The sequence below is a fragment of the Dasypus novemcinctus genome, chromosome 13 (assembly GCF_030445035.2).
Source record: "Dasypus novemcinctus isolate mDasNov1 chromosome 13, mDasNov1.1.hap2, whole genome shotgun sequence".
Lineage (NCBI taxonomy): Eukaryota > Metazoa > Chordata > Mammalia > Cingulata > Dasypodidae > Dasypus > Dasypus novemcinctus.
Window position 1 is genome coordinate 43,584,548 of NC_080685.1, and position 25,665 is coordinate 43,610,212.

The following is a 25,665-nucleotide window of genomic DNA, read 5'->3' on the forward strand; positions in this document are numbered from 1 at the left end:
TGAAATATTGCCAATGTTTGATCCATCACGGTTTTCTCGAAGCTCTTATGTATGTTTTAACCCCCCCCCCTTTTTTTTTTGAGGTACCAGGGGAATGGGGATTGAACCCGGGACCTCATATGTGGGCAGTCAGCACTCAACCACTGAGCCACATATATCCCCTGAGTTTGGTTTTTGCATTTGTTTGTGTGTTTGTTTTTGGAGGCACTGGGAACCGAACCTGGGACCATGTAGGAAGCAGGTACTCAACTGCTTGAGCCACATCTCCCTTATTCCTTCTTTTTTTTTTTTAACATTTATTTTATTTATTTCTCTTCCCTTTCCCTCTCCCCCAGTTGTCTGTTCTCTGTGTCCATTTGCTGCGTGTTCTTTGTCTGCTTCTGTTGTTGTCAGCGGCACGGGAATCTGCATTTCTTTTTGTTGTGTCATCTTGTTGTGTCAGCTCTCCGTGTGCGGGGCGGCATTCCTGGGCAGGCTGAACTTTTCTTTCACGCTGGGCAGCTCTCCTTACAGGCCGTGCTCATTGCTCCTGGGGCTCCCCTATGCGGGGGACACCCCTGCGTGGCGCGGCACTCCTTGCGTGCATCAGCACTGCACATGGGCCAGCTCCACACGGGTCAAGGAGGCCCGGGGTTTGAACCGCGGACCTCCCATGTGGTAGACGGACACCCTAACCACTGGGCCAAGTCTGCTTCCCTATGCTTATGCCTTGAATTTTTTTTTTTTTTAATCTCAGTCCTTCACCCTGAAGGAGCTCCCCCACCATATCTTTTCTAGTCTGCCAATTCTTCCTTACATTCTTTAATCTACTCCTTAAAATCTTTACTTTTTTCTTGACCCCAAGCTTTACTGAACCCTGCTTTAAATGAAAATTGAAGATTTAAAAATTTACTGGATTAAAAAAAAATTCTTTATGAAAGTTTAACTGGGAAGTGGACTTGGTCCAATGAATAGGGCATCCGCCTACCACATGGGAGGTCCGCAGTTCAAACCCCGGGCCTCCTTGACCCGTGTGGAGCTGGCCCATGAGCAGTGCTGATGTGCATAAGGAGTGCTGTGCCACGCAGGGATGTGCCCCGCGTAGGGGAGCCCCACGCTCAAGGAGCGTGCCCCGTAAGGAGAGCTACTCAGCGTGAAAGAAAGTGCAGCCTGCTCAGGAATGGCGCTGCGCACATGGAGAGCTGACACAACAAGATGACGCAACAAAAAGAAACACAGATTCACAGATTCCCGGTGCCACCGATAAGGATAGAAGTGGTCACAGAAGCACACACAGCGAATGGACACAGATAGCAGACAACTTGGGGGGGGGTTAAAAAAAAAAAGTGTAACTAACAATTTGCTAGGTGCTTTGTACACATGGATGCTGACAAAAGGGACGGACTCTGTAGAATCTCTCACTGGGGGAGGAAACACCACTGCTCCTTTTTTTACCTTTAAACAGTAGATGTGCAGAATGCTTGTCAACTTATGTTTTTTTTCTCCCTGTTTTAAACTCTATTACCCTGGATGGATGGACACTTGAAAAATATCCATAATATCCATCCCTGTCAATTCCTGTCATCCCCAAGAATTCGAAGGAGTTCTCTTCAGTATGTCTTTTTCCAGAAGCATGTGAAGGTTAGATGTAGCATGAGTGCCAAAATTTCTGAATTCATTCCATCGATCCCTATTCCTTGTCCTTGTTTGAATCTCCATTTATTTCGTAGCAAAGATGTCCTAAGATGAGACATCTGGGAGCAGATGTGGCTCAAGCAATTGAATGCCTGTACCTGCTTTTCACACGGGAGGGCCCGGGTTTAGTTCCAGATGCCTCCTAAAAACAAACCAAAACAAACAAACAAACAATAAGCAAACAGACAAAAAACCAACTCAGGGGAGCCAATGTGTTTCTGGTTGAATGCCAGCTTCTCACGAGGTTCCCAGATTGATTTCCTGGCCCTCATACCTCAAAAAAAAAAAAAAAATTATTTTTTTTTAAAAGACACCTGTAGGAATAGATCCTGTTTTCCATGTGTCTTGTTTCAGAACAGCTCAAGACAGTTTATGATATTTCGATAGGCACAGAATCCACCATGGTGGGAAACTTCCCTTTTTTTTCCCCGTTGCAAGCTCCTTCTATCCTTTCCTACAAGGACCCATGTATTCTCTTGTCAGCGGAATTGCACATTCCAAGGTTTCCACTGATGTTCGGGCACACGCCGGGCAGTAGGATCTGTGCTGTTTGAACTTTGTGTTAGGTGATCTGCTAGAAATCGTCATGTCTAAGACAGTGATGTGTAGAAGCAGGGACCGTGTAGGTGCAGCACATGGAAGTTCCAGGAGAACAAGTGGGTATAGGGGTGTGGGGAGAAAACTTTGTAACATCAGCATCGCAGAGCCTTCTGGGTCAGGTGGGCACTTTGGACTCTGTCTGGGTGGCATGGAGTGTTGGGAAGAGTAGAGAAATTAGAATACTCCAGATCTGTTCTCCTTATCCTCTGTGTGCCCTGGTGCAAATTGAGTAACTTCTGTGATTCTTGCTTGGTCTACTCTGTCAAAGGAAAGGGAATCTCCCCAACCCAGGTGTTGTGAGAATAAAATGAAACCATAAACTGCTTTACCGTAATAAAGCGTATGTGTCTACCAGAATCAAAGGTATATAGTTCAGGTGTTAAAATGAGTTTTGTTTGTTTGTTGCCTTTTCAATTTTTCCCTCTTAAAAAACAAAACAAAACAAAACAAAAATTCTGGAACTAGATAGTGCTAATGGTTGCACAGTATGGTGAGTGTAATTCATACCACTGAATTGTATACTTTAAAATTATTAAAATGGCAGTTTTATATTTTACCATTAAAATTATTGTTAATTTTGTTTAAAAAATTTTTTTTTCCCTCTAAGCAACTGGTAACTGAAAAAAGAAAATCTTCCACTTTTTTAACCACTACACCCTTAGGTCTTAAACTTAACTTCTTAGTTGAAATTCCTGTGTATGTTTATCATTCAAGTGGCCAGCGGGTAATATCTCAGGGTTCTTAGAATGCTTCCAGTAACTGAATTTTTAGGAATTATTGCAAAATGATTGTGTTGAGGCGACTAGGAGGTGATTTAACTGTTAATTTTCCTAACACTTCAGCTTTGAGTTTATTTAGTGGGAGACAGAAAGCTTTCATAGATAAATTAATTGGAGGAAGTGGATATGGCTGAAGCAGTTGGGCACCCGCCTACCACATGTGAGGTCCAGGGTTGGGTTCTCAGTGCTTCCTAAAGAAGATGAGCAAGACAGTGAGCTGATGCTGTGGGGCTGGTGCAGCAGCCTGACTTGACAGGCTGGCAGGGCCAGCTGATGCAGCAAGATGACACAAGATGATGTAAAGGAGAGGCACAACAAGGAAACACAATGAAAGACACAAGTGAGGAGTGGAGGTAGCTGAAGCCAATGGGTGCCTCCCTCCCACATGGGAGGTCCTGATTTCAAAAGCACACATTGAAGGGACACAGAGCAGACCGTGAGCACAAACAATGGGGGGTGGGGGGAGAGAGGGAGAAAATAAATCTCTACAAAAAAATTTAACTGGGAAACACCTCCAGAGGCAAATGTCACTGTCAGCTGCAAGTTCAACTGGAACAAGTATTCAGAGCCTGCGAATGAAGGTTATGCATTAAATATAACCTTTGGATTTTTTTTTTACCTTTTGGTAAAGTGGAAGGCAGTCAATATATGCACGTAGCTTCATTCTCCACAGAAAGAACATTTGAGGTTCTCTAAGTTTATAGCGTTCTCGCACACCTGTTATCTCAGGTGATCCTGGCGTCAGCAGGAAGGTAGAAGTTATTATTCCACCTCCCCTCACTTACTGTGATCGATTGTAAAGCTAAGGCTCAGAAATTAGTGTCTTCCTTAAAGCCCATATAGCTCATAAATGGCAGAACCGGTACTTGAACATATTCTGTCCGAATCCTGGTTACTTCTAAGCTGATCAAGGTCCATTGAAGCAGTAGACGGCCTGTGATGCTAAGTGCTTCTTTTAGTCATTTATTTGGCAAGCGTACATGGAGCACTTGCCATCTCCTCACTACCTGGCACACAAAGAGGAGGAAAGCAGTAGGAGAAGACAGGTAACTGATATAACTGATGACAGTGCAGTTGAATAAATGCCATGAGAACGGAGTGCATGGAAACACCCATGCGGCAGATGTAACTGCCGTGGGTGGGGAATTGGAGAAGGCAGACCAGAGGAAGTGATGACTGAGCTTGAATTCGAAGGACGAGCAGGAGTTTGCCACACTGGAAAGGAGGGTGGAAGCCTGTGCAGGGCGGCATTCCAGACAGTGATCTGCAGCAATGCAGAAGTGTGAGGGCTCAGACAGCAGTGAGTGCCCCTGCCTGGTCCATGGTAGGAGGGAGGGAGAGGCAGGAAGAGCAGTTTGTGGTCAGCTTGTCAGCCGTCTGTGCCAAGCAAAGGCAGTTGATTGATGTCCCGTAACCACTGCATGCCAGGTCCTTCACCTGCTGCTGGCTTCATCTGACCGTTATCTGCTGTCCCCCCCCCTTCTTCCGCCTCTCAGTTGTTTCTATATTGTTTTTTTTTCTTTGCCTTAAGCTGTCAGCTTATTCCTCACATGTTAGAAGGTCAGATGCTCTCACCAGGCCTGATGTGTCTTGTAGGAGAAATTTCCCTGTGTCTTCCTGGAGGGATAGAGAGTGGTAGAGGGATTTTGAGCATCTTGGCACTAGAATTAGCACTCTGAAAAAGAGGAGGCTGAGTGGGGTAGTAAGACTGGAGATGGGCCTTTTGCATTCAGGCTATTACAAAAACTCATGAGTTAAGGCTGTGTCATTTGGGTGTGTGAGGGTGACGTGTGAGGCACCACTGGCCTTTATGGAGTGTTTAGCCACTATGCCTGCAGGTGCACATAGAGCTTGATAGCCCGTTTACCTCTCTTGTGAGGTTTGAGGTATTTGTCTTCCATTCCAGAGGAGTGGGTGAAGGCTCAAAAGTTATGTAATCTGCCCAAGACTGCTCAGCTAATAAAAGGACAGGGGATGTGGATGTGTTTCAAGCGATTGAGTTCCTGCCTACCACATGGGGGGGTGTCCCAGGTTCGGTTCTTGGGGCCTCCTGGAAAAGGCTAGTTGGCGCGACAGGCAGGTGCAGCAAGCTGACGCAAACAGAGAGGCAAAGAGGAAAGACAATGAGACAACAAACTAGGGAGCTGAAGTAGCTCAAGCAATTGAGCGTCTCTTCTCCCACATGGGTGGTCCCAAATTCGGTTCACAGTGCCTCCTAAAGAGAAACTGAACAGACACAGAGAGCACAAACAATGGGGGTGGGGGAGTGGGGGGAGTAAATAAATAAAATACTTAAAAAAAAAAAGATGGGACTGAGGGTTCACATGTGGGTCTTTCTGTGCTCTGTGCCTCTTGGCATGTGTATGTGGATCTCTTGGTACAGCCACAGGTGTCACAGAATGACTGGTTTCCAAGCTGACCTCTTGGCAGCTTTGCCTACATTAGTTTGATTTGTCAGCTGCTCTGCTGTGCCGGGCTTGGGAATCTGTCTCTGGAGAGAGTGATCAAGTCCAGGAAGGTTATACCAGGTCTTGCCGTAGAATGTCTGGACATGTCCCAGAAGCTGCTGAGCCAGCAGCGCCTGTGTCATATCCCATTCTGTAGTGTTTACAGGTGGTCCTTGCCCTCTCTGCCTGCCTGGGGCACCTCTCTCAGCCCAGGAGAGGGCGAGTTTTAGCAGCTTCGGCACCTTGTACTGTAGAACTGTCCCTTTCATTCATTTCTCATCTTCAGAAAGAGGTTCTCAATGGCCAGGCCACGGACCAGGAGGCAAAGGTGAGTGGAAATAGCCAGGCCTTCCAGCCGTGTTCAAAGCTGTTTTATGTGTTCATCATCGTTCTGAGGCCTTTAGGATTGTTTTGATAGCAACGCGTGTGGGTAAACTGTGAATAAGATTCTCTAGACTGGCATCTGTTGGATAAAGCCACTGTGGAATGAATCTTCTGCTGGGATTACTTTGTGTTACTTACAGCATGTTTACTAGCTTTTTTTTTTTTTTTTAAAGATTTGTTTTATTTAATCCCCCTACTCCCAGTTGTTTGTGCTCAGCTGCCTGCTCTCTGTCCATTTGCTGTGTGCTTTCTCTGTCTGCTTGTCTTCTCTTTTGGAGGCATGGGGAACTGAACCTGGACCCTCCCATTTGGGAGAAAGGCACTTAATCGCCTGAGTCGCCTTCACTCCCTCCTTTGTTGTGTCCCACTGTCTTTCCTCTTTGTATCTCCATGTTGAGTCATATTGTAGGGTCATTTCGCCTTGCCTGCCCATTGCACCAGCTCACTGTCTTACTCGTCTTCTCCAGGAGGCACCAGGAACCAAACGTGGGACCTCCTGTGTGGTAGGCAGGAACTCAATCACTTGAACCACATCCATTTCCCTAATAACTGTGTTTTGAGGAATGAAGAAGATAAGACAGTTTACTGAGTTGCAACATTTATTACACACAGAATGGAGGGCCTTAATTAAATCTACCTGACAAGGCCATGTTTTAGACTTTGATTTAAAAGGGAGCCATCCTTCCATCTTCCCTTGTTGAAGAGGCTCTTTGCAGCTTGGCACCAGTTGTTCCCTCTGAATTTTCTGGATGTCTGTGGAAGGAGCCCCTCTTAGTCCAGAACCATTGTCTTCTGTGCTGAAGACTGCTTGCTGCTGCTGTCCTGATGTTCGGCTGCTGTCTAAAGGTTTTAACTTCAGCTGGACATCTGCTGTGGTCTGTTACTATCCTTGATAGATGTGTTTCTGCTCCATGAAGAGTCCTCGTGCCCTCTGCGCACATCTCCCCAACTGTCCCTTGCCTGTTGAACCACAGTAGCACCCTGTCAAGAAGATCAGTTGGACTGAAAGTGAAAGCTGCCTCCCAACCTCAGTGGGGTAGAGGTCCCATGCCTTCTCTTGAACCCTGCTGCCCTCCACCTCCTCCACCCCCCACCCCCGCCTTGCCCATCACAGCAGGCCTCCCCTTCCACTGCAGCACCCTCTGCTCACCCTCCAGGCTTCCTGGGGGTGACCAGTTTTTCCTCTGTGGGTTGCTGCTTGGGGCCAGGAGCTCACTGTTCAGCACTCACAGCTTGGAAGCAGGCTCAGACCATCTTCTGCTGTAACTCTACAGACGCCTCCTCTCCCACAGTATCCCTGGACACTGATCAGCACCCTGCCCCTGTCCTGACTTCATGTACTGCCCTAGTTAATTCCTGTTGTACTGTGTGCAGATCAGGCTTGAGATGTTCACCCTCTGTCCCTCTGTCCTCTTGTCTGCTTTCAGGCTGTGTTGACCCCAGCCGCTGCCTCCCTTTCAGGATCAGCTTCCCAGTTGCTCTTTTGTCCACCTTTGTCCCCATCCCCCTTCAGCACTGTTTCTGAGACCACGTGCCACCACCATTTCCAGCTGCCGTTTTCTCTCTTGAAGTCTTCCCTTGCTTTCCCCTGTTGATACAATTTGATAAAAGGTCAGGGGACTGTGACCCTAGGACTCCAGTTCACCTCCCTGCAATTATCCATGGTGTTCAAGCAAATTAAAATCTTAATCTTCATTTAATATGTACTAGTTTTTACTGTTGTTCCTCATTTTTGTTAATATCCTTGGGGCTGTGATGATGAACTCTAAGAAGTTAAAGACTACCTACATAATTTGCCTCAAATGCCTAATACTTTACCAGTAGATCTTAAAACTGTTATATATATATATTTTTTAAAGAAATAAGGGAGAGAGAAAGAAAGCAAGGAAGAAAGAGAGAAAGAAGGAAGGAAAGAAGAGGGTGCTGCAGTGGAAGGACACTGTGTTAGGACAGTGGTAAAACTAACTGATTTATTGAATGGTCCCCACTGTCCCTCTTAGAGGTCAAGAAGCTGATGCTGAAGGAAGTTAACTGCCTTGTTCAAGGTCACACAGTGACTGAGCGGCTGGCTACATCTGAATTTTCAAATACAGGTCTCTAACTCAAGCCTTTATTTCTCTGCACTGGGCGATTCTGCCTCCAGGGAAATATGTACTGGTTTCATTATACCACTTTCACAATTTCACGAAATTATTTTATCATTTTCAGTAAACCTACAACTACTGGGTGGTCCTTGGGAGATAGAAAGGATTTTCTGATGGAGGCCCTCACCATTTTTCTCCTTTAATGATTCCTGTTTGAAAGTCCTGGCTTATTGAAAAGAGAGTCATTCTCTTATCACCCCTGGTAGAAATCCTTGCTAAAAACCTGACTGAAAACATCACAGCCACCTTGGCCTCCTAATCCCTCTTTTCCTTTTCCTTCTGAGTAATCACGTGCTAAAGCTCTGAAGCTGATCCCTTCACCCCTGCCCTGGAGGGTTGCCTATCCTAAGGCGCCCAGCCAGGATAGCCAGTGTCCACGATCAGGAAACACCCACAGGGCTGGAAACGCCCATAGGGCTGGAAACGCCCATAGGGCTGAAGTCGGTCCACTTGCCACTGGCCAGAGCCTTAAGGTCATAGCCAATTGAGATAACTGGAGGCTTGAAGTCCATTGATGGAAAAACCGTATCTGCCTGGAACCTCCCTTAGCAGGGTTTCAGACAGCTGCTACCTCCCCTCTCCCCCCAGGAGGTACTGGGGATTACCCTGTACATGGGAAGCAGGCACTCAACCGCTGTCTTAATATCTGCTCCCAGACAACCCCTTTTAGTACCAACACTTGGAAAAACTCAACGGTAGGGAGAGATTTCTGAGAAGTATTCTGAGCCTTTGTTTACTTAAGGAGCAGTTAGTGAATGGAACGTCTCCAGTCTTATGTCAGCTTGTTTAACTTCCTTAAAAGTACAGGCAGGTGTCTTCTGCCTGCTGGTGGTGAAACTGTCTCCACTGACTTTAGAGCCTGGCAGGTGGGGTCTAGTTTCAGCCCACCCGTTACAGGCCCTTCCTAAGAGGCCTTGATCAGACACTTAAGCCCTTAATGTCCACTTGTAAATGAGAATAAAAAAAGTACCTGGCGCAGAGGCACTGAACAAATGTTACTTCTCTTTTACTTCCCATTATATGGTTTCTGAACTCTGGGAGTTTGTTATACTTGCATGTAAAAATAAAAAGGAAACTGTGATTGAGGATCTCCCTGTGTAGAGAAAGCAAAGCTCTATTTAAATCAGGGATTTTGAATGGTGGGTGGCTCCCTAGAGATCATTTTTACTCTTTGGGTCTCAGTTGTCCCCATCCAGATTGGGAACATGGGAAGCATGATCATGTGCGTGCCTGTGGGCCTAGAGAAAAATGTACAGCTGTCCCCATGTCCTTCTGGAGGCCAGGGACCACCATCTCTCCAGTGCCGGTAGCCCCAGTGTGCTAGAGATCTGCGTTGCACTTGATCCTTAGAGACTCAGGCACTTGAGGGCTCATCTCTGGGGACACAGGAAATTAGTGGTGGTGCATAGTGTTACAAGCAGAGAAGTTGGTGGGGGGGCAGGTTGTGAGTTGGAGAACAAGCCACCTCAGCTGTTTTCTGTGAATGGGTATATGTAGGAGTCATCTTACATATTTTAATATTTTGTGCCTTATTTCCAACAACCTATTTGCATCTTCTTTGGCTTTTGTAGTGGCAGACTCAGTGCCCAAAGAAGGTAGAGAAGCATAGAATTTTTTCCATCTCCATCTGAGCACTACTTGTCTTAATGATAATAGATTTTTATTTTAAAAAAATTTTTTTTAGCAGATACCAGGAATTGAACCCTGGACCTCATACATGGGAAGCAGGCACTCAACCATTGAACTCACCTGCTCCCCTATGATAATGCATTTTAAATATCACTAGAGTGCACAAATTTCCCCCTTAGCAGCCATTTTTAAGCACCATAAGTAAGATAAGTTTTGACATTTCAGAAATAAATGTTGGGAAACGGATGTGACTCAAGCAGTTGGGCTCCCGTCTACTATATAGAAAGTCCAAGATTTGATACCCAAGGCCTCCTGGTGAAGGCAAGCTGGCCTGTGTGGCGAGCTGGCCCATGCACAGTGCTGCCCTGCGCAGGAGTGCTGGCCCACACGAAGAGCTGGCGCAGCAAGACAATGCAACAATAAGAGATGCAACAGATCAGGGAATTGAGGTGGCACAAGAGAATGATCGCTTCCCTCCCACTCCAGAAGGTCCCAGTATCAGTTCCTGGAGCCACCTAATGAGAATACAAGCAGACACAGAAGAACACACAGCAAATGGACACAGAGAGCAGACAATGGAGGGAGGGGGTTGAAATAAATCTTAAAAAAAAGAAGAAAGGTCATCTTGTGTGGGAATTTGGGTTGGACCTCTTACTTTTGGAGCCTTATTACTGGGTATATATAAAATAATTGTAATATTGAGAAGAAAACAATGCTTCATACTTCCATGACCCAGGTGCAACCACCATTAATGCTTGTATTTCTGAATGAATTTCCTTTTATTTTTTAAAATTTATTTTGGGAAGCAGGCACTCAACCACTGAGCTACATCCACTCCCCTGGCTGAATTTCTTAAAATGAAAGTCTATGGAACTTTGGTTTTTGGACAAAGTTGATAGTATATATAGTTTTGTGTTTTTTTCTTTTTTCATTTAATGTATCCTGAGCATGGAACATCTTCATAAGAAAATTTTGCCTTCCTCTTAATTTCCTCAGGATAGTTCCTAGAAGTGGAATAATTGGCTAGAAGGATAAACATTTTTCATACTCTTGCCAAATTGTGGGCAACATTTTTGATGCTTGATGTTGACAGTGCTGTGAGTAGCTTCCTTGAACACCTGGTCCCAGGTGCAGCGTGTCTGTTGCTGGAAATACAGTGCTGTATTGGGTCCCCCGGTGTAGGCCTGGCAAATGCAGCAGTGGGAGCCGCAGTAGATAAAAACCAGAAAAACTGTCATTCTCAATGTCTTCTTTTGCTTACCCTTTTCCCTCTTTTTATCCTTTGGGACAATTGGTGTTCTTTCTCACTCAATTTTGTATATATTTTCCTTATGATTTTTTCTTAGGAATATCTTCTATATTATATTAATACTTGTCATCTTCAATCTCTCTCTCACACAAAAAAGAGTCACTGCAAAGCTATCCATTCCATTTCAGTAGGTAGCTCTTCAGGCAAAGTATCTGCCTGTAGAAGACAGTAAAGGGTAATCTAAAAAGGTCTAGCCAATTACCCAGATGAGTTAGCATGGCAAGGGAGAGGGTTGTGGCTAACTAGGTTAATGAGTAATTACAGCAAATAACAACCAGCCTTTACTTCTTCCACCACCAGTGGTAGCACCCATGCCAAGCTTCTTGTTTCTATAAAGGGGTGAGGCCAGGCCTAATTGCTTACTGCCTACTTTGCAGAAACTCTAATTCTCCTTCATTACCCTGGGGTTTTAAGTTAATTTTGTGGGCTGGAGAGTCTGCTGGAAACTGAGTGGTAGGCCGGTGTGGGAAGTAGAGAAAGAAAAGGAGCAGGGAGCAGTGCTATCAGGAGCAGTCTTTTAAGTCTGACTGGAGGAGGAAGTTAACTCAGGGAAATTGGAGTATATGCTGTGCTTTTAGTGTATTCCAGGAAGTAAGCAGCCTGGCTCGACATCTGTAACTAGTAATGCAGGGTATTGATGCTTTTTATTAAGTATTTATTAATGAGTGAATTGAGTTCTATAACTGACATGCAGAGGATTATATGACAAGGTCTCCCTCCCCCAAGGATCTTGATGTCGGTGCTACCGTGAGCATTCTGAACCTGGAAGGCATCTATCTACCTGAGAAATGTCACGTAGATTGCAGTACACGCTTCTCTTTGAGGGATTGGCACTGGTCTAGGTGTACAAAGATAAAAAAGATAGAATTCCTGCCTTTGAGATTATAGAGTAGTGGTAGAGAGGAGAGCAGTGACATAAATTGATACTTTTAATATAGTATGAAAGGAGGTGCTTAGCTTAGCTCTGCTACTCACACAAACCTTATTGCTTGAATGATGCTGGAAGAAGAGTCACGCCTCTCACACCACTATGGAAGGACTGCACACTGTAGGAAGCTGTATTAAAGGAACTTTCTGGGGAAACGGACTTGGCCCAGTGGTTAGAGCATCCGTGTACCACATGGGAGGTCTGTGGTTCAAACCCCGGGCCTCCTTGACCCGTGTGCAGCTGGCCCACGCGCAGTGCTGATGCGCGCAAGGAGTGCCCTGCCACGCAGGGGTGTCCCCACGTAGGGGAATCCGGGGCGCAAGGAGTGTGCCCTGTAAGGAGAGCCGCCCAGAGCGAAAGAAAGTGCAGCCTGCCCAGGAATGGCGCCGCCCACACTTCCCCTGCCGCTGACGACAACAGAAGCGGACAAAGAAACAAGATGCAGCAAATAGACACAGAACACACAACCGGGGGGGGGGGGGGGGGGGGGGGTTAAATAAATAAATAAATCTTTTAAAAAATTAATAATAAAGGAACTTTCTGTATACTGTTTTCTAGAAATCTACAGGTACCTTTTCATGTGAGATGGGAAAGTAGAAGGGGCTTATCAAGCTGTGGAATTAGAAACACATGGTGTTTAATATGCTTCATAATTTCCTGTCTCCAATGATATGTATAGTTGTTATTGTTAATGTTTTGTTGAAGACCTGTTTGTGCAGAAATTCTCCATTTCTCTTTTTTGTTGCCTTTTTTTTAAATTTTTTTTTTATTTGTCAGGGTAAGAAGAAACATGGCTTCACATTCTGAACAGAACATATCTTACATGGGGTGGAAAATATATGCCTGTGTTTTAAAGAAAAATAGCTTTAAAACTGGCCTGCTTCTGTGATTTGTTCCAAACTTGCTGATTTCTGCTAAGTGGTGCCACAAAGCCTGGTCATCCCTTAGGATGTGTGCAGCTGTGGGCCAGAGGGTTGAAAGCAGATCCTGTGTCTCTTTCCTGATGAAGTCCAGAGGGACACAGCTGCAGTTTTTCTGAAGCTCTTTGTAGCTAGCTGCACAGGAAGTTTCTTACCACCCACTGTCTTAGATCTCATTTCCTTTTAGTTCTTGACCCTCTGTGCTCCCAGCGTGTCTGGTCTCCCAGGGCAAGTTTGAGAGAGCTGCTGGGCTGGTGCCCTCTGGTGGTCCTCCTTTGATATGATTGTGAACTTGGGGATTTAAGGCAAAGATTGAGAGGGCTGCAGGAGTAAAGAAGGCATAGACATTGAGAAGAGAACGTGGGGGAATTCATTAAAAATCTGTTAGGAAGTCCTTTCTAAATATAAGATGATATTAGCGTTCGTTAGAAGAGTATTAATCTAACTACTTAGAAATAGAAGTGTTGGCAGTTAACTGGAAAGAAAATTTTGATACATATGCGAAAGGACTAGTTTTCCTAATATATAAAGAACTTTTGTAAATCAGTAAGAAATAAAAGACCAAGGACTCAACAGGGTATCAACGGACTGGTTTCAAAAAAAGAAAAACATGCTTTTAGGCGTAAAAGATATTCATCCTCACTTAAAAGTGAAAAAAGCAAATTTAAACAGCAAAAAGTAAGATCTCCTTTAGGATATGGGGAAACAGGCTGCCTTTTGAACCACCTTGAAAAGGGCAATAGAGATAAGAAGATTGAGATGTTTATAAAGGACAAGGTTAATTGTAAAAATTTAAACAATAAAAGAAAGAACAGGGTGAGAACTACAAAAAATAAACCCAGAATTTCATCTTGGGTGTCAGTGACCAAGATTTAAATTTAACAGAGAAACATGGACAGATCATAGAATTCTGAGATAGAAATAGAAAAGTGAAAATGTAAAAGAAGATTTTAAATTTCAAATCTTAAGAGGAGGAGGAGGGGGTGGACCTTATGGGAATCCCCTGTATTTTTATGTAATATTTATGTAATCTAAAGCTTAAAAAAAAAAAAGTTTTGAAAAGAAGTCAGTGATAGGCTTGACTGAGCAGACCCCATCTCAGGAGGAAAGGCTAGACCATACCAGGAAGAAAGCCCCTTGGAAACGAGCTACCACACACACATATGAAGACGCCTGGGGAAATGTTTGCCAAAATATTGACCATATTTATCTTGGGTAGTAGGAGTTAACCAGTTGTTTCTTTGTTTCACTTATATGTACATTTTTCTATAGTTATGAATATCTTTTTATAATGAAAAAAAAATAAGGCTACCCTTTTCTGTTGAATTATTTGTTCTCTCCTTCCACCCTTCCCATAGCTGAAACCCTCTCATTGAGCCTTTTTTTAAAAAGATTTATTTATTTATTTATCCCCTCCCCGCCATTGTCTGTTCTCTGTGTCTATTTGCTGCGTCTTCTTTGTCCGCTTCTGTTGTTGTCAGCGGCACAGGAATCTGTATTTCTTTTTGTTTTGTCATCTTGTTGTGTCAGTTCTCCGTGTGTGCGGTGCCATTCCTGGGCAGGCTGCACTTTCTTTTGCGCTGAGCGGCTCTCCTTACGGGGTACACTCCTTGTGCATGGGGCTCCCCTATGCGGGGGCACCCCTGCATGGCAGGGCACTCTTTATGTGCATCAGCACTGCGCATGGGCCAGCTCCACACAGGTCAAGGAGGCCTGGGGTTTGAACCGCAGACCTCCCGTGTTGCAGACGGACGCCCTAACCACTGGGCCAAGTCCACCGCCCTCATTGTGCCCTCTTGATCCATCATTATCTAAACACTCTGCCATACGTTCCTTTGACTGTTCCTTTACTTTTTTCTTCTACCAAAAACCTGCTCTCCCCTGATTTCACCATTTATCCTGAAGCCAGCCCTCTGGAGGAGGCTTTGGGCCATTTGTCTGATGGAGGAATCCAAGCAAGGTGCTGAATGGCATTGCAGTTGCTTGGTGGAACTGGCATTAGAGGAGAGGGTTCTTGCATTAAGAGGTACTGGCCCCCGCCTGGGTGTTTTCTCAGGTGACTACAGCAGGAACACTGAATATAAGGGAATAGTGATTCCTTACTCTTTCCTGAAACAAAAGATATAATCACTGGTGTGCTGTTTTCACCGCATAGTATGGTTAAGTTGATGTGATGCAGTTCTGTACGTTTGTTAGCTGTGAAGAAAAAAAGCGAATAGCCGGGAATCATGACACTTCCAAGTGAGTTATAAAAAAGCCTTCCAATGGACTGTTTATAGAAGATTGGTATAAATGAAACTCTAAGAGGGCCTTCGGGAGGAAAGTCATTTTTATTGACCATCTATTTTGTACTAGTCCCTGTCTTAAGCATATTATTCTACTAACACATACAGCATCTTGGTGAAAGGTAGTCTACAAGGAGGATACTGAGGTTCTAAGAGGTGGAGTTGCCTGAGACTTAACTCTTTCGTGGTAGAGTCAGGAATCAAGCCAGGCGTTCTCCAAGCCTGATTCTAAAGGACCCATATTTAACCTTTGAGGACTTTTTGGTAAATAGGTGATTTTTTTCTTTTTAATTCTATCTTGCCCAGAAGTTTATTGGGTGTTTCTAACAAAATTGTAAAGCTCTGTTAAGTGGAACTTGGACCAAACAGCTGCAGCCTAACCACTGCCACTCATTTTGAACAAGCAGAGGTACACACAGCTGGATCTGGAAGCAGCAGCTTCTCAGTCACCAGGGAAACAGTAGATTGAATCCAGTGCTCAGTGTAAGCATAGTTGAAGTATCTAAAAATGGTTGAGTCTGTTTAACATGTATGGTAATTATTAACCAGGATATTTGATGACATGGATACTCCTACAGCTACATGCTTGTTAGCAACAGTTTACTATTAGAGCAAACACAGAAACACCAGGAAAAATTCTGCAGGAAAGGATATATCTTTATGACACATATCCTCTGGAACAAGAAAAAAAAGGTGTGTTCAAGAGTATGCATATATAGAAATTGAGAAAAGTGTTCACATTCTCTGTCATTAAAAAAAAAAAAAAGTGGAACCCACCTGTCAAAAAATGCCAGGTATACGTATTAGTTTCCTAGGACTGCTATAACATGATTCATTTTGAGTTAATTTTTATATAAACTGAGATTTAGATCAAAACTTTTTTTTTTGGTGGATGTCCAGTTGTTCCAGCACCATTTCTTGAAAAGGGTATCCTTCCATTGAATTGCTTTTGTGCCTTAGTCAAAAATTAGTTGGGCATATTTGTAAGGGTCATAAATGAAAGTTTGGCCTTTATCTGCTGATAGTTGTGTCAGTGTCACAAATTAGTAACAAAACCAATCTCCAAGATGAGACTAGTCCTAATACTGTAGGGTGGCATCCAGTATGGTAAAAACTCATCAGCCTTTACATAGTAATGTGGTCTGTGTGAAAGGCCACGTTGAGGATTCTTTTATTTAATTTTTATCTTGATTCCAGAAGGAGTTTTGAGGCCTGGCAGGTGGTGACTAATGATGAATCTAGCAAAATCTAGAAGGAAACATTTAAGGGAATTGAGGCTGCTAAGGGAGGGTTAAACCACTGTCTTCAAATGCTATGAGGAATAACAAAGATAGAAAAGAGACTCTCAAAAGGGAAGGGAAGTGGCCACTTGGCACATGCTTCTGGTTTCCTCTCCCTTCTGTTGTGTAATTGCGTGTTGGAGGAGACCAAAAGAAGGAAAAATCTTTAAGAATCAGATTTTATTCATCTCCCCATGTTTATTTTTAATTATTTATAGTATTTTTGTATTTATATTTCTGAATTTTTATTTTACCAATATTTTCATTAATAGACTATTTTTAGAGCAGTTTTAAGTTTACAGAAAAATTGCTGGAAGTATAGAGTTCCCATATACTTGTGCCACCAAACTGTCCCCATTTCCCCCCATTAATAAAATCCCTCATTAGTACATAGTAGATGAGCTAATCATGTTACGATTGTTATTACCTAAAGCCTACTGCTTTAGGGTTCACTTGTGTTGTAGGTTCTATAGGTTTTGTCAAATGACAAGTGCATAATGCTAGTATCTGCCATTACAGTATGGGATGAATAGATTCATTAGCCTAAAAAACCCCTATACCTATATCCCTCCTACCCTGTGAACCCCTGGCAACCACTGATATTTTTATTATCTCTATAGTTCTGTCTTTTCCACAATGTCACTAGTTGGAACCATGTATTATATCACCTTTTCAAACTGACTTCTTTCATTTCCTTCATGTTTTTTCATGACTTGATAGCTGATTTCTTTTTATTGCTGAATTATATTCTATTTTATGGATGTGCCACAGTTTGTCCATTCACCTATTAAATAAATCTTGATTGCTTCCAGTTGTTGGCAATCATGAATAAAGCTGCTATAAAAAATGAACATTTATGTGTAGGTTTTGTGTGGACCTAAGTTTTCAACTCATTTAATAAAAAAATTCAACTCAAATTTTGTAATAATCAGAACATCTTAAGGGCTAGGGTGGGATTGGGGTAGATGGGAACCTCATATGTATATATATTTTATATATATATGTATATATATTTTTTAAGATTTATTTCTCTCCCTTCTCCCCCCCACTCCCATTGTCTGCTCTCTGTGTCCATTCACTGTGTGTTCTTCTGTATCCACTTGGATTCTTGTCAGCGGCATAGGAATCTGTGTCTCTTTTTGTTGCGTCATCTTGCTGCATCAGCTCTCCGTGTGTGCGGCACCATTCCTAGGCAGGCTGAACTTTCTTTCGCACTGGGCGGCTCTCCTTACGGGGCTCTCCTTGTGTGTGGGGCTCCCCTATGCGTGGGACACCGCTGCGTGGCACAGCACTCCTTGTGTGCATCAGCACTGCGCATGGGCCAGCTCCACATGGGTCAAGGAGGCCCTGGGTTTGAACCCTGGATCTCCCATATGGTAGGCGGATGCTCTATCAGTTGAGCCAAATCCACTTCCCTCTTATATTTTTTAATGTAACATTTTGTGTGATCTATGTACTTTAAAATAAAAAAGACAAAAAACCAGCCTAATTGTTCTTTATGACTATTGTTCATAAACTTGAATTTACGTAGCAAATTAAAGCTAACAAGATAGCTGATTTTATATCCAATTTACATATTGGGTTCAGCAAAAAAAAATAATTTTTTGGGAAAACTATTACTCCAAAAAGTTTAAAAACCACTCGTCTAAGGAAGGAACTTTTAGGATGAAGTGGCCTTCAACTGTGAGTGGGTAGGTTACTAGGAGTGTGGTTGCCGGATTACATGGTACATTTATGTTTAGTTTGTGAGAAACTCCCACCTGTCTGTACCACTGGCAAAGTGGCTTTACCATTTTGTGTTCTCCCCAGCAATGAGTGAGAGTTCCTTTGCTCCATTTCTATTTGGCCTGGTATGTAGGGGTCTCTTAGTATGGTTTTGAATTGTAGTTCCCCCTAATGACTTGATGTTGAGCATTTTTCCATGTGCTTATTATTACCCATCTGCATCTCTTATTTGGTAAGTTATCTGCTCAGAACTTTTGCCTATTTTTTAATTGTTTGGTTTGTTTTTCTTATTGTTATATACTTCAGATACAAATCTGAGATTTGCAAATATTTTCTTCCTGTCTGTGCTTGTAACTATTCTTTTGATAATATATCTTTCAATAACCAGATATTCTAAGTTCTGTTTTTCCACAGTTTGGGTAGAATTATTGGAAAAGGAAGCATTAACTAAAATATATTTCATGAAATAAAGCACTGTTGTGCTATTAAGTCCACATGAAATGTTTGCCCATGGGTGGCCTTCAATTTGGAAAGATTCAGCAGAGGATCTAACTGGCACATCATGCTGCTCTTTTTTCTGTTCACTTTTTTAAAATGGGGAAAAGTCAACTTTCTTTTTGTACCTCTTACCCAGAGCGACTTCGGGTCCTAGACCTTTATTTCTGTACTAGGCATGATCCCCTTGCTCTGTAAGCCAAGCTGAAGCAGGTGGGTGGGCTTTGGTATGCATCTTGGTACAAGGGGCTCTGTTTGCTGCTGGGCCTCCCCCTCCCAACTGACCCCTCTGCTAGCCTTTCTTTAAAGGGAAAGAAAATATGTCCAAACTCACATGTGACTGCTCCTCCAGCAGGCCTTCTCTTCCCTTCCGCTTTTCAGAGAGGGGTTCATAAGCAGCAGATTCACCAAAGCTAGCAATAAGCCTAGATTAATTCAGTTTGTATTTGTGCCCTTTGTGCCTGCCCTGTGTGGGAATATGAAGACGAATATACAAATTCCATATCCAGGCTGAGGATAAGCCAGAGGAGGATGGAATTAATCATTGTTTTATATGCACAACTTTGCTTCATTTGTGAGGTCATCTTCACTGGAACACCAGGCACAGCCCGGTCTTGATGTTCTGCTTTGGTGGCAACTGTTAACTGGGCTTGGCTTTATTTGGGGAGTTTGGGCAGCTCTCCCCAGCCGTCCCCTTTTCCTGTTTAAGAAAATTTCTGAAAGTTCTGTTAAGACAATGCTCTTTTTCTGACTAGTGTTTCCTCCTATTTACCTGTATCTTTCACATGATTATAATCATAGTATACACAGCAATTTATAGTTTCCCTTTTCATACATTTACTCATGTTTCTGTAACATTTATTGTCAATGAATTCATTGGTAAGAGAATAGGTATGTTGTTAGGATTCTTTTTCTATACTGCTTTCTGAAAATTTTGCCAGATCATACAGCAATGGCCAATATGAGTGTACCAGTTTTAATGTGGTGAGGTGGTGATTTTTTTTGTAATGTGGTAAGGTTTAAAGAGTTTGTTTGCTCATTTATCCTCCCAAACCCCTGCACTGGGCTCTCTTTGTTCCTGGGGCATTGGTCCCACCCTCCTGAAGTATATTCTTAGACCATTTTCTAGCAAAGAAAGAGTTGTTAGGGCATCAGAAGTGAGTTTTTCTCATGCCTTTTTCCTGGTTTTATATATATATTTAAACAAGTCAGTTTTATTGATACATATTACTAAAGCATACAATTCATCCACAGTTTACAGTGTATATTCAGAATAAACATTGTTGGCACAACATCTCTGATGGTTTTAGGGTTGTCTTTGGCTCTTGGGAAGAGGTTTCCATCCTCCAGTGGTGTGACAAGGAAAGACAGGCAGTGTGTGGAGTGCTTTAGAGCCTTCATTCTGAAGCCAGCTTGCCTGAGTTCAAAGACCTGTTCAGTTGCTTATTAGCTGTGTGATTTTTCTTGGGCCAAGTCAGTTAATCTACCTCTGTCTTAGTTTCCTGCTATGTGAAATGGGGGTAATAAGAATACCCCCCCCCGCCCCCTTATAGGGTTCATTTGAGAATTAAATGAGTTTATGTATGTAGGGTATTCAGAACAGGTCCTGGCATATAGTGTGCTCTGGGTAAGGATTAGCTCTTGTTCGTTATCCTTCAGCTGATTCTGAACCAGTTTAATTTCATGACTTTAGTGCTTGGTGACTCTAAAGAGAGCAGAGCCAAACATGTAGTTTTATGAACCTGGAAATGAACTCTCAAACCAACTGACAGCATAGCAGAAACAGCCGTCGCTCAAATGTTTCCCTGGCAATACCCGCAAGGCCGTCTGTTTCTGTATTCATGGATGGCCCCAGAGCCTATTTACTTCTGAGTGGTTTCTAGCCACAACTATCACCACCGCCTCTACACACACAAACATACAAATTTGGAATTTCAAAGATTTAGTTTGCCCTGCTCATTCTTAGAATCAACTTTGATTTTGGTTACTGTCCCAGAGAGTCGATCCTAAAGTACATAAGATACTTGGCCAGAGACAGCTAGTTGTGTACCCAAACAAATCTCAGTTCTCTCCTCCTTCCTTGGTATAAGAGCCCCTGAATTTTAGCTGGGCATGTGACTGTATTTCCCAGGCTCCCTTGTAGCTAGTTGTGACTATGCTATGTTCTGACCAATTAGAGAAGGAGTGTTAAGTGCCAGCTTCCTGGAATTTCCAAGGAATTCCAAGAATTTCTTCTTTCTATTGGCTGGCATGAAGACTTGATGACTGGAACTCAAGCAGCCATCTTGCAGTATCAATATTGTGTTAAAGGTAGAGGAATGGCTAAATAAAAAGCCGAGAGAGTAAACTGTATCTTGTTTATTTAACTCCTGTAATTTGACTTTTCTGTCACTTTGAACTGAAATAATCGTAATGCTGATGTCAGCACCTACTTATGTGAGTTTTTGTCTTGCCCAACTGTAGCAATTGCACATAGTCCCATCTTTAGCCTTCTACAGGATCAAGATTTTCTGCCTTCTCAAACCCAACCACTAATTATATTTCCTTTCACGAGGGAATAAGATGACACTTTGCATACCAGTTCCCTCCTTTTGAGGAGGCCAGGACTGGGAAAATGGGTAGCTCCCAAATTAAAGTAGAGGAGACAGAGAGAGGAAAGTATTAAGTAAGGACAAGACCATTCACTCAAGGCAAAAATGGAGCTTCTGTAGGGCTCCTTCTTTCTTTTTCCATTCCCTCCCTCTCTCCCTCTCTTCCATGTAAAATTTCAAACCTACATAAAAGTAGAGAAAAGACTAATGAACTCCTCTGTATTTGTCACTCAGGTTCAACAGTTAAGGCCTTTTAGGCCCATTTCTTACAGTGTCCAGGAGGAAGAAAAGAACAAAAATCTTGGATAACCTGGGGTGCTTCTTTGCTTGTTCCTACTGTGATTATCTCCTGAGGGCTGAAGAGATTCTGCCCTGGGATTTCTCAGTATGTTTAGGTTGAGGAGTAGAGGAAACCAACAAAACAGCCGTGCTTTCTCCTTGCCAGAGAATTGTGATGCACACTAACTTTCTGGAATTGAACCTAGAAATGTTTACTCAGTAACTAAATGGCCTAGGTTAAGGGAAATGATTGTCCTTAGTTTAAGATACATTTAATGGGTTTTAACTTTAAATAAAACATACTTTGATTTGAAGAACCATGATAAATTATATACATCTGGCTCCAGAATCTAAATGAAACCTAGATCCTTCTTTTCATTTGCTTTTATGACTTTTAGAAGGAATTCTGTCTTTGAGTAAGGGTTACATGTCTAGACTTTGCTCCCTTGGCATAGCCTTGGAATATGGAAAGCAGATGGAAGTTAGGAAAAAAATGAGATTATGACTACAAATTTTTTAAAAATTAGTTTCTAATTATATAGAGCTTATTAGATTTTATTGTAGCGTGGTTTTTTTTTGTTGTTTTTTTCTTTTCTGTTTTTTATTTTTATTTTTGCATTTTTATTTTTGAATCTGGTCTGAGTCATGTGCAAGTTTTACTTGACTCTGAATGTGTGTGTGTGTGTGGGGGGGACACACACATATCTGCAGTTCCAAAAATCCAAAGTGGTTTTAAATGTATTTTGTGCCGGTGTGCAAAATTGTCATGAAAATAAAATAAATTGCCTTCAAATAATTAACAATTGAGTTAAAATATTACTGTTCCTCCAAGGATCTTTATTTGGCTGTGTGTCACAACGTACGGTGTAACAGGGCAAGTTACACAAAGCAGTTTAATTTATATTGACTAGTACAACAAGAATGGCCGGTTTTCCTTATTTCCTTATTTGGCCAAAGAAGTATGTAGCTTTATAGGACTTGTAACCTTTAAAAATTTCCTGGTTTCCCCTCTTAAATTCACTTGGTAAAATAAGTTCAAGAGTAAGATTCCTAAAGTTAAGCCCAAGAAACTCCTAAATATATTAACTTCTTCACTATTTAGGTCATCCAGTTCTATAAGGAGACTTTGGTTATGGCTTCTAGAGATTTTGTAGACATTCTTACTTTAAGTTAAACTTTCTATCAAATGAAAGCACGCAGCTTTGAGTTACTCAGTTGGAACTGGCTTCCCCATTCTTAGCCACCTTGGGGTGCCCTTAAGTTGTTTGGGTGGTGGTGATGTTTGTCCTACATCACTTTGACCCCATGTGTGATGGCACATATATATGAAAAGGCCATATGGTTTATCTTGAGGCTGAAGAAGTCTGCGATTAGGGACTAGAGCAAAAGTATCCAACAGGGTCAAAGGCATGATCCTGGCCTTACTGCTTACTGGCTGAGATCTCTGGCTGTGATTTTTGATTCCGTACGTATAAAAAGAAGCTGAGGGGCTGATGGATACACAGCCACTTCTTCATTCAAAGGCCCACTGGCCCATTAGCACATTGTTGGCATGCCCTCTTTCTGCCACCTCCTGTATTTATCTGCACCAGGGCACAAGCAGGGCAGAATAAATTTAGTGTCACCAAGTATAAGTGGCTTTCAGAAAGTCATTTAAGGAAGAGGAGGTAGAAATGACTGTTGTCACTCTTCTGTTACTGCAGATACCTGAGAGTGGTATGTTGTGTTTAGGAAGGGACTTCAGGACCCTCAGACTTCCCCCTTAGCCTTCTAATCCTGTTTACACAATGGTAGCCTTTGGGTTCATCCTTTCAAAAGCTTTGCTTGGGGAGGGTGCATCAACTTAGCATCTGTGACCTGCCTTTCCATCACATAAACCTCCTGTCGCTCATTGCTTGGCATTCTCTTCTCTCCTTACAGTCTTCCGTTTGTGCTAAGATTGTGCAACTGCTGGGACAGAATGAGGTGGACTATCGCCAGAAGCAGGTGGTCATCCTGAGCCAGGATAGCTTCTACCGTGTCCTTACATCGGAGCAGAAGGCCAAAGCCCTGAAGGGCCAGTTCAATTTTGATCACCCAGGTGAGCTGGGGAGAGGTGGAGGTATTTTTCTGATCTGCTCATGAGGAGGTTGCTTAATCTGAGTTTGTCTTCCCATCTATAAAATGGGGGACTATTAACTACCTTCCAGAGTTATTGAAATGTATCTTGTAGTGTTTGGCTCATTAAGTACTGATTGAATCTGTATCTGAACAAAGGCGTGTGTAAACCTGTTACTCCTGATGGGCCATAACATAACCTCTGAGTCCGAAGCGGCTTGCACCACACCCTCCTCCCTTCACCCTGCATGAGTGTGCCGGCATGTATGTTAAACTCACTGGCTGGCAAAAGAGGGGGGGATGGAGGTTCCGGGGTGGCTACCTGGATGTGTTTTGACCTGACAATCCCAGAGCAGTGCACTGTTCCTCTAGCTGGTGTGACTTTCTTAGGATTGTTGGAATCAAAACCCGTGGCATGGTGATTATTGCTTCCTTCCCTTTAGTCATGACTGTGCTTTCCCAGGTTAACATATGCCAACCCCAGGATAACCTGAATTTAGAGGGATGAGAGAGAAGGCTGGGGCCAGAGATGGAATGTCCAGGGAGAGGAAATCAATTGATCAGAAGTCATTCATAAATTCCATTTTGGGGATACAAGGAGTATTTATTCACTGGGCTCTGGGTAGGAGTCCGGCTTTTGGGGATATGCTTTCTTAGGGTCTGATGTAAACATGAAATACAGGTTTGTTGGGGATACCCTGTGCACGAGTATAGGAGAAATCATTTTATATTTAAGGAACATTCTAACAGTTTGATTTCCTTCAGATGCCTTTGATAATGAACTTATCTTCAAAACGCTCAAAGAAATCACTGAAGGGAAAACTGTCCAGATTCCTGTTTACGATTTTGTCTCCCATTCCCGGTAAGTGAGCTCTTCAGGGCCGGGCATTGCTATCCTTTGCTCCTCAGAGCACTCACAGAGTGCTGAGCCCCCCTTCCCCATTTCTTGGGCTTCCAGCCTGGGTCCTCCCCCTGCTGATGACACAGCAGCCTTGTGAAGGGGGGCTGGGGCATGGTGTGCCTGTGGGCAGGCATGAGCCAGGGAGTTCACCCAGGCACTTCCTGGAATGGTCTGGTCATGACATTTCGTTGACTCTGAGGGATGGCTCATGAATCTGGATCCACATCCCTGAGCTGTTGTTCCTGGAACAAGATGTGAAGGGGCGGGATGAAGGAAGGGCAGGAAAAAGAACAAAGAAAAGCCTTCTTTCTGCTCTCCTGGTTTTCATGGAGAGATCCAGGGCTCTGAGGTTACAGTAGATGTGGATCTCAGAATCACCAGCCCTCTGGGTGCCTATCTCAGTCAAATCAAACTGGTCCTCTCCAGTGAAGCTTCTGTTCTGCCAATCCTGATTAGTAACAGAGGAGTGGCTTGACCTCCACTGTCTTTCCTGGCAGCCTCCACTCCTGCTGCCCAGATCCCCGAGCTTGCACACTTGTTCACCTCAGAGCTCTACAGTGCTCTCTGCTCACTCTGTCTTTGTTTTAACATTAAATCTTTCAGGACTTCCCAACCAGACTCTGAACTCCTAAGTGGTACATTGCGCCAAGTTTGGTTCCTTCTACATGCCAGGCTAGTAGCTGCTAAGTAAATGTTGCTTTTAGCTCTGGGCTGTTTTGAAAGTTTCTCCTACCTGCTTTCTAACTCCTCCTTCCTGGTTCCTTTATCTCACTTTTATCTTCTTTTTAAAATGAGAAATTACATCTCATACCTCCTCTTCTGCCAGATGTTTATATTAATTATAAACCCAGCCTTTATCTCCCAGTCTGCCTTGAGTACGATATACCACATGCATCCTGTGCTTTTTTCATGAACTGGACCTTGACGATGTGGGAAAGCTGGCTGGAGGAGAGAGCTGAGAGAGCACGTTGCGATACAAAGTGGGGTGCCACTTGCCTCCACCCCTCACCAGTGCTTCTGAAGCACTTCCTGCTGGGGCCTGTTGGGGATTGAATCAGGCATGTTCAGGTCCCAAGCTCTGGTCCTGTGACAGCACTTTCAGCTTCAAATATATCATTTAAATAAATAACAACAGTCCTGCTGAAAACCTGTGCTATTGAAACAAACTAGTGAGCCATGCCCCGTCTCCTTTCCCCTA

The 25,665-nt window shown here is 43.2% G+C and overlaps 1 protein-coding gene across 1 annotated transcript in view; it reads left to right on the top strand.

Moving 5' to 3' along the window:
- Positions 1–25,665, top strand: part of UCK2 (uridine-cytidine kinase 2) — a 65,344-nt gene that overhangs the window by 20,884 nt on the left and 18,795 nt on the right. The window contains exons 2-3 of the mRNA XM_058310055.2: positions 23,390–23,549; positions 24,332–24,428. Of these exons, the coding sequence (XP_058166038.1) occupies positions 23,390–23,549; positions 24,332–24,428 (257 nt within the window). The remainder of the gene's footprint in view (positions 1–23,389; positions 23,550–24,331; positions 24,429–25,665) is intronic.